Source organism: Trichechus manatus, unplaced genomic scaffold, assembly GCF_000243295.1.
Source record: "Trichechus manatus latirostris isolate Lorelei unplaced genomic scaffold, TriManLat1.0 scaffold00290, whole genome shotgun sequence".
Lineage (NCBI taxonomy): Eukaryota > Metazoa > Chordata > Mammalia > Sirenia > Trichechidae > Trichechus > Trichechus manatus.
Window position 1 is genome coordinate 331673 of NW_004444226.1, and position 10100 is coordinate 341772.

Genomic DNA, 10100 nt, shown 5'->3' on the forward strand with positions numbered 1-10100 from the left:
ACTGGATCAATAAACAACATCATGATAAATGGAGAAAATATTGATGTTGTCAAGGATTTCATTTTATTTGGATCCACAATCAACACCCATGGAAGCAAGTCAAGAAATCAAAAGACGCATATCTTTGGGCAAATCTGCTCCAACAGACCTCTGTAAAGTGTTGAAAAGCAAAGATGTCACCTTGAAGACTAAGGTGTGCCTGACCCAAGCCATGGTATTTTCACTTGCATCATATACATGCAAAAGCTGGACAATGAATAAGGAAGACCAAAGAAGAATGATGCCTTTGAATTGTGGTGTTGCTGAAGAATATTGAATATACCTTGGACTGCCAAAAGAACAAACAAATCTATGTTGGAAGAAGTACCACCAGAATGCTCTGTAGAAACAAGGATGGCAAGACTACATCTTACATACTTTGGACATGTTATCAGGAGGGATCAGTCCCTGGAGAAGGTCAGCATGCTTGGTAAAGTGCAGGGTCAGCAAAAAAAGAGAAAGACCCTCAACGAGATGGATTGACAAAGTGGCTGCAACAATAGGTCAAGCCTAACAAGGATTGTGAGGATGGTGCAGGACCCAACAGTCTTTTGTTCTGTAGTACATAGGGTCACTATGAGTTGGAACCAACTCAACTGCACCTAAGAACAACAACAAAGACTGAGCGGAGAATACAGTTAGGAGGCTTTTTGTGGTAATTCAATGAAAGATGATTGGGGCTTGGGCCAGGATTGTAGAACTGGAGGTGGTGACAAACAGTTTATCGGTTTATTTTAAAGATAGAGTTCACAGGATTTTCTGTTAGATTGGATACGAGGTTCCAGAGAAAGAGAAAAGTCACGAATGACTCCAAGGTTTTAGATCGGAAGAACTGCCATAATGAAGTTACCATTAACATGAATAGGTAAAGCCGCAGGTGAGACAGAAGAAGGGGAGTTTGCTTTTGGACAAGTTGATGTTATGATGGATGTTAAATATCCAAATGTTGATGGCAAGTAGGCAGATGGGTTTACAGATACGTAGTTTCAGAAGAAAGATCTATGCATTAGGAGTCAGCATAGGGAGTGAGCTGAGCAAGAGAGAAGAGATCCAACTCCCAGACCATTGGGTTCTCCAATGTTAGTGATAGAGGAGAAGAAGAGAAAACAGCCAAGGAGACCAATATGAAGCAGTAACTAAAGTGAGAAGGAAAACATGATGGCCAGTGTCCTTAGAAAAGAGAAGAAAGTTTTTCCCAAACAAGGGAATCCTAAAAAAGTGTAAAGTGCTACAGAGAAATCATTAAGATGAACTCTGATAGTTGACCATTCTCAATGTGGAGGCCACTGGTAACATAAACAGGAGCAATTTTAGTTAGGGGCATGGTTTTATCATGATGAGTATTTGAGTTTGTGAGAGAAGAGACAGATTGTATCAAAAAACCATTTCAGGGACGTTAGTATGCAGAGTAGAGGAATGATGTGTGAAGACGTATACATGTAAAACAGGCCTCCCACAATTCCATGGAGACCTACACTTCAATGCCTGAATTTTTCTACTTCTAAAGTTTGGGAAAATCACATAAACTCTGAATCGGAGTCTTCTCATCTATAATGTGGGGGTAATGATGACCTCTTTGAGATTAGTTACAAGGATTAACATAGAAAATATACATACAAAGTCTAGTTATAGCACCCACTCAGGTTTGAGTATCAATAAAAAATAATTAGTAGTGGTTTAGGGACAAATTAAAATAATTGTAATAGTAGTAGTTTTTATTATTATGGTGTAAAAATAAAATTATATGAATGAAATTTACTATTTTGGAATACACTTAAGTAGCAAACAACACTGAATATTTTACATGTCCTTTTATTCACTGAAGAGATTACATATACATCTACATCCGTAGATGTATTTATTACGTACACAAGTAAAATACCACATAAATCTTACGAGGACTTCACAGTAACAATATTAGTTTTCTATTGCTGTGTAAGAAATCATCACATAATTAGCTACTTAAAACCACACCTATTTGTTAGCTCATAATTTTGTAGGTCAGAAATCCAGGAAGGATTGATTGAGTTCTCTGCAAAATCAAGGTGTGAGCCAGGCTGGGCTCTTATCTGAAGACTCTAGAGAAGAATCCACTTCTAAGCTCATTCCGGTTATTGGCAGGAGGTAGTTTGTTGCAGTTGTAGGATGAGATCTCCATTTCCTTGCTAGTTGTCAGTTGGGGGCCACTCTCAGCTCCTAGAGGTCATGTGCATTCCTTTTCCCATGGCCTCTCCCATCTTCAAAGCCAGCAACCAAATATAGAATCCAAATCTCTCTCACTTTCCATTCTGCCACCAGCCCACCGACCACAGAAACTTTTCTGATTTTAATGAGTTCCTGTTATTAGATTAGGTCCACCCAGCTAATTTCCATTTTCTCATATAATGTAACAGTCATTTGAGTAACACCAGGGTTATGAAGGTCATGAAGACATCTTAGAATTCTGCTTAGCACAAGTTATTTCTTAACTTTGAATGCAGTGGATTTTATATTAATGAGATTTTACTGTATGTTTGAGAAATAAATAAACAAAAATTCTCCAAGGGATTTATAAGTTTATTTTAACTGGAGAACACCCTCCCAATCCAAAATTCACCCAATGCTTTGGATGTAGGATGAAAGCACTGTTCAGTGACCAGGCACTAGGTTTCTCCAATTATCAGAATGGTTAAGTTTTTCTCAGGGCCACAGTGAGTCCTGGATGATGGGAAATGCAGAGATCACAGTGGGATATACCAGAATGTAATGAAGAATATACTCAGGGACCTACAAGGTAAAATAATCATTTTATTTTCTATAGGAATCATTAGAGAGAAAATGAAGATAAACTAGGTAACCACTGTCCTCATTGTCACAGCTTCCTAAGGTTTTACCAATTTTTCCTGTCCTTTCTTATGTTCCACAAAATTCTTTCCACAGTTGATGTAAAGCTGGATCCTGCCACCGCTCATCCTAGCCTCCTCTTGACTGCTGACCTGCGCAGTGTGCAGGATGGAGAACTGTGGAGGGATGTTCCCAACAACCCCGAGCGCTTTGACACGTGGCCCTGTATCCTGGGTTTGCAGAATTTCTCATCAGGGAGGCATTACTGGGAGGTCATGGTGGGAGAAAGAGCAGAGTGGGGGTTAGGTGTCTGTCAAGACACAGTGTCAAGAAAGGGGGAAACCACACCATCTCCCGAGAATGGGATCTGGGCCATGTGGCTGCTGAAAGGGAATGAGTACATGGTCCTTGCCTCCCCATCTGTTCCTGTCCTACAAATGGAAAGGCCTCACTGCATTGGGATTTTCTTGGACTATGAAGCCGGTGAAATCTCCTTTTACAACGTCACAAATTGGTCTCACATCTACACATTCAACCGACTGTTCTCTGGTGTCCTCCGACCTTATTTTTTCATCTGTGATATGAATCCTCTTATCTTGCCACCTATCACAGTAGTGGAATCAGAGAATTGGGCATCCAGTGGTCTTCTTGACTCTGCTTCTAATTTTAGAGAAGATCACTCCTAAAACTCTGTTCCCAAGATACATCCCATGCCTAGCAAGGCTCTTGTGGAGCAGAGGATGTAGATATAGTAAGCCTCAACAGATGCCTCCATTTAGGTTAGCATTTTAATCATTGCTGCTATGGAAATTTTCCTATAGGAATAGAAGAGAAAATATGATATATTTGCATTTGGAGGTGCATTGTGGAGTATAATAATTTTAAAAATGGAGCAGTTTCATCAACCTCTATTTCCAGATGGCTCCACAGAGTTTCTTGAAGAGTCTTTCTTCAAATTAATGGACATAGTATTAAAGGAAAATTTCTATACATTCATTGTAATTTCGCATTCCTTTCAATATGCTTTTACTCCATATCTTCCATATATTAAGGATTAGAAATGGAAGTTCTTAAGTTGGTTCAAAGCAGTTCAACATGCATCTTGGTTCCAAGTTTTCATTGTATCTGTTGTTACAACTTCAGATTCATAATACATCTGTTTCTTCTTCTTCGCCTCTTAATCATTCTCATTCTCTCTCTCTCCATCCCTCTCTTCCTCTTTCCTATTCCTTACTTTTCTCTTTTGTTTTATTTCACTCATTGTTCACTCTTCCATTTTCTTCTTGATTAATATATTCAGCATTACTCCTTTATAAACTAAAGTTTCCTATCACTATAGTCAATTATTTTTTAAATCTTTTTTATTCTGGGAACAATTTTTGAGAATTATGGAATTCTTTCCTCTGAACCTAATATCACTGAGTCTTAGAACATACCTATCTGGGATTGCAACTTTTTCCTTTAACTTTAGATATATTTTTATTATTGAAATTTTTCAGAATTTTGATTCAATATATCTGAGTTCTTTTGACCAAGCAATCAATTACTAGTTATAAGACTTCAAAAAAATTATATGTGTATATATATGTATGTGTATATATATATATATATATCTTTACTTCTACTACTTGTTAGAGTTCCTATACTCAGAACACTGATACTGGCCTCACAGTAGTGTGGTAAATATTTAAGGTTATAAAAGAGATTATTTAAATTCAACTTTCCTATGTAAATACTTCTAAAGATGATGATGATGATGGTGGTGATGAAATGATTTATTTTATTCTTAAAGTATATTCTGTGACTTTCCAACAAATTTTCTTAAAGTTGTTGAAGGTTAACTTTGCTGTTGAAGTATCTTTGCTGTCATCTCTCTGTCTGTGTCCAATAAATAATTAAGGACTCCAACTCTCTTAACTGTGAAACAAATTTTAATTACTGGCAAAATCAGAGAATATCTTGATAATCATAATATGTCAGAAAATTTTAATCCTCCCTCCTCTTTCACTCTACAGTGAAGTTCAAGCCTTTTTTTTTCTCTTCCAGGGAGATGTCTTTGACATCCTTCATTTTCCTTTCAGCCATATTATTAACTTAATTTTTTTTTCTAGGCTTTTTAACTACATCATTTTAAGCAAGCAATCCCCCTCTCTGCGTCAGTTCCTCATTTGGAAACAGAAGTAAAATAATGTATTATTATACTCCTCTTGTTCATATTTCACAGGCCATGCATGCATTATGACTCTTCTACCCATGATCTAGGTAGGAAAGAGGTTCATGTGCTGGGTCCCAGCTTACTCCTATAATCAGGGGTACAATGGGGGCTGGCATCTTAATGTATGCGGCTGGCTTTGCTGGAAGGTGGTTGCTCCATTACCAGGAGTCATAACAGAGAGGATTCTTAGAGAAATAGGGCCCTTCCCTCAGAGTTCAAGAGAAAAAATAGTCACTGGTCTAAGAGAACACCTCCCCTGGTGACGTGGTGCTGAGGCTGTCCACACATGCTTACTCTTCATGGGGTTGATAGGAAGTCCCAAGGTGCCCCTACCCTACCACCTAACCTAACAGCCTGATCTCTATCTCCCTTAAATTCTGCCATCTCATTATGCATTTTATCATGGTTTATGTCTGTCACTAAGTGAACCTAAGCCTTTCTTTATCCCCTGCACTTTAAGCTTCACAAAATTTTGTGCATCTCCTATTATGCACCTTTTCTCTCCCTCCTTCTCAACTCCTAAAAGCCTTCTACTGTTCTCACTGGAATTCTGATTCATTACCAGCAAAATCCTCTAAATCCAAACCTGTTACCTGACATTCCCATTACCTTCTTCCTCTAACCTTTCTCCTGAACACCAGACTTACATATTCAGCCGTCCACTTGACTTCAATGTGGACATTTTAAACTCAGTATCCTTATAACTTAACCCTGAACTTCACCAAGACCCCTCCAAACAAAACCAAAAACAAACAAACACAAGTGTCTCCAACTCAATGAGTGACAGCTCTATCCTTTCAATTATTTACGCCATAAATATGGTTGACTTCTCTCATGATTTCACCAGCCCATATGCAGTGTATCAGTAAACACTTCTGGCTCTAATTTAAAAATATATCCAGAGTTCACCTAGGCCTAACTATTTCATTGCCATAGCCATGGTTACTGGATTACTACATTAGTTTCCTAGCAGCACTCCTGGCTCTACTCCTGTCCTTACTACATCCATTCTCAGCACAGCAGCTGGACTGATCCTTTTAACAAGCAAGTCAGATGTGCCAATCATCTGTGCAACACCCTGTACTGACTTCTTATTCAACTTAGCTTTAAAGCCAGAATTTTCACCATGAAATCTAAGATGCTAGAGAATCTGGCCTCTAGTCCATTTTCTGATTCCCTCTGCCTCCACGTAATTCTCTTATTCATTCTGCTCCCCACCCCACTGGCCTCCTGGATGGGTCTACACCTTAGTGCCTTTCTTCTAGCTGTGTCACTGCTCAGAATTCCCTTCCTCCAGATCCCCACTTAATTCTTTCTTTTCTCTCCTTTAAGCCTGCTCAAATCCCAGCTTCCTAGGGAGGACTTCACTTTTAGTATGGCAACTGACAGGCCTCAGAGTTCACCCTCCCAGTTCTCTACACCGGAGTTCAGAAGTAGTTCTTATTTTCCGTATAGTACTTATAGACTTCTAATATATAATTTCCTTATTTATTAGGTTTATTTTGATCTTTTGTCTTTTCTTGATAGAACGGAACTACCATGAGGGCAGGAATCTTTGTCTATTTGTCCATTGACATATACCGAGCACCTAAAACCTGTTCGTACATGGTTATCACTCAATGTCTGTTCGTTGAATGAATATATGTTTGAATATCTAGAGGACAGAATTAAATGATAGACCTGAAAGTGTTTTGTTTTGTGAATTGTAAAATATTACAGTATTATTATTTATAAGTAAGCAACCACAACCAATAAAATTTAATGTCAAGTGCTAAATGAGTAAAATCAATTTTTAGGTATGGAGACATTTTGAATAGAAAAGTAAGCTGGTAGAGATGATAAAGTTCAGTGACACAATAATTTGACAAGCCTAGGAGTTGTCTTATTAAGTTTCCTATAGTCTTGGTTTTCTAAGACATCACAATGACACTCTTGAATTATGCATTGCTTCCTACTCACTCCACATACCACCTCTCAAAATGTTATACTCTCTAACTCCCTAGGAATTTAGGGAACTTTCTAAAAACTTATAAGAGCTAATAACTTTTTTTTTTTTTTAAATTGACTCTTCCATGCTTTATGCGCCTCTCTTTGTCTGAACTGTATAGCAGAAACACCTTCTCTACATGCATGAGGTCTTGGGTCTCCTCTCCTCCCCACCTCTTGCCCTACTATTGTGCACCCATCTGTTATTATACATTGGATTTTTTTCTAACACAAATCATTATGATTTTATTTTTCCTTTCTGACACGTCCTTAAGCACTACCATCACAATTTTCCAAATTACTTTCTTCCCAATAAAAATTGATTAAAACATCAAGCCCCAATATTAGGCTCTATTTTTGCCTAAGCTCTAACTCTCCACAGTGATGTGTATATTTTAGCAGATAACTGAATGATTGTTCAAACAATTAATATGATTTTTTTCACCCTAAATAATTGGTTTATTAAGTGACTCAAATAATTATTCTGGCAGGTTAGGAAAACTCTGACTAAAGAGAACTGTGCAGTGTGATGGAATACTTTTGTGTAGCCCTTCTCACCATGGTCTTGTTAACTCCCACCAAATGATTGGGTGGGACCATACTAATAAGATATATGGAACCTAATGAGGGGATTGGTCGGTTTTGCTATCCTGCTGGGCTTGAAATGAGGATATCCCAGAGGCCGGAAAGAGAGTATCCCACCACCATCAAGGAAGAACTGCCAGGAGCAAAGAGCATGTCCTTTGGACCCAAGATCCCTGTGCTGAGAAGCTACTGGACCAAGGAGACAGAGAGTGAGCTGTAACCCTGAGGGCAGTGAGAAATGGTGGCAGAGAAATGACAGCAGACAGGACTGGTAGGAGACCACGCAGCAGACTTCCCAGCCCACAGAGCGAGAAAGCTGAGTGTCTTTGGGCCAAGGCTTATTAGCAGAATGGGGTGCCTGTGGGCACTTATTGGCAGAGGCTAAAAGAGCTTTTTAACACTTGCCTGAGCAGAGCAGAGGCCTAAGGCAAGAGAGAGGTTTCCCTGTGAGCAAAGCTGAAAAGAGGCTGTCTTGATGGAAGAACTGTTTCCTCAGTGTTCCTGAGCCTAAATTGTAATCTGTTGCTTCCCTAATAAACCCCATAATTGTGAGTATGGGCTGTGAGTTCTGTGTGGCAACTGCACTGAACTATTGAACCCAGCAGAGAAGTAGAGAGTGCCGTGGGAGGGACGATTGATATTAGAATTGGTAAAGATGGCAGAGAGAGGAGGCATATTTGACCTCTGCCTCACAGGACTCAGCCTTATGCTGTTGATCTTGATTCTCCTTCCCATTTATGAAGTTAGAGGAGGTCAGATACTGCCTCCAAGCAGTTTTTTACAAACTGAGAAGAGGATGATTCATGGGGATGGTGGTGAGTGGGAAATAAAATAGCCTCATTAGCAGGAAGAAAGAATCGAGCAAATTTAAAATGGTAATTTTTTCTCATAGGGTCCCAAAGGACAGAGAAATGAGGAACTCTGGAGTTTATTAAACCCATCTGCTCTTCAAGCACTCTATGCCTTCTATGCACACTTTCTGTATGCATACCAGGCCTTTCATGTATCCTCTTTTCTATTATTCAGAGACGATGAAGGAGATAGCCTCCACATGCATAGAATATGTATTCTACAAATCTAAAACATGTTCACCTATATAGAATATTTTCTTTACTTTCTGATTCTGTGATCTACGCAAAGCTACCCAAGTAACCATCTTGATAAATTTCTTAGTCAATTGACTCTAAATAGGTAGTCTGAGTTTTCTCTGATACTGCCTTGCTGATTACAGAGACTCCAATTTTATTTATTTATTTACTTTGTTTATAAAATTTCAGCCATATTATGTCATTTTAGCCTTTACAAGTAGACTAATAACATGATTGAATATTGACAATCAAATTGATCAGGGAGTTTGTAATTGCTGAATTCCCCCTAGTTAGTTTTTGAAACTAAAGTATAAATCCATATATACTCTCATACTCCTTTCAAACACAAAAGAAATATAACAAAATAGTTTACAAAGTTATCGTCTTCATTTAATAATAAGACTTTCTATTTATCAATATACCTATGGAATTCTTACACTACTTAGGACAATGGATTCTTTCCTTTTCATATACAAAATTATAGTAAAAAGAACATGTAAAATTATGTATGCCCTATTTTCCCTAAATCTAAAAAAAAGCATGATCCTACATGACCTTGTTCCAAGTAGGATGGGAGTGATTATGCCTCAGCTGTTTTCCAGCCACATAATAATGCTTGGGAACAGGGGAAGGCAGTAAATGGCTCATCACTGTTTATGTCCTCAGAACAACAACGGTTTGATTCCCGATTTTAGTTACATGAGATAGTAAACACTTTCTATATCAAGGGACAAGTTCTCATGGTCTTCATTTTCTGTCTGGACCCCATGGGAGATTGGAGAGTTTGAGTAAAGCATTCCTACTACATGCCTCAGTGTACAAGTTAATGACCCCTTTGAAATCAGAAGTTCAGGAGTTCCCTGGGGCCTGGGGCTTCTGATGAGCCCAGACTGCCCTCAGGACCCCTTCCCAATCTTTCCTCCAGAGGGCTGTATCCCTTCTCTGCTTGCCATAAACTCCCTCTGCACAAATATTTTGGTCCATTGAATTTATAGATGAGTGGGCTACACTGGAGAGAGGTACCTCCAGTCTGTACACATCTGGAACTGCCGCTGCCTGGAGTGCCTGTGCGTACCAAGGAGGGGAGAATACATTACATTAGCTTAGCGACTAACATCTTCCAGCTAGATCTGCACCTTCTGCCTCCTGACATTGATGGTAACTCTTAGCATGCAAGTAAAAATGGTGAATCACTTTCTGGATTTATAGGCTCAATTCAGAGTTCAGCACTTGTCAGTTGGTTTGTTCAATAGAAAAAGCCATGTGGAGTTCCCCAAAGGAATAGAAAAACATACAGTGAGGAACATCTTTCTTGTTGATGAAAATTGTACAGATTATGACAGACACACCAAGACACACACGGA

General features: G+C 38.7%; 1 protein-coding gene across 1 annotated transcript in view; it reads left to right on the plus strand.

The window, feature by feature from the left end:
- TRIM58 (tripartite motif containing 58) overlaps nucleotides 1-5014 on the plus strand; it is a 22374-nt gene extending 17360 nt beyond the window's left edge. The window contains exon 6 of the mRNA XM_012559656.2: nucleotides 2959-5014. Within this exon, the coding sequence (XP_012415110.2) occupies nucleotides 2959-3548 (590 nt within the window). The 3' untranslated portion in view covers nucleotides 3549-5014. The remainder of the gene's footprint in view (nucleotides 1-2958) is intronic.
- Nucleotides 5015-10100: the final 5086 nt, after the last annotated feature.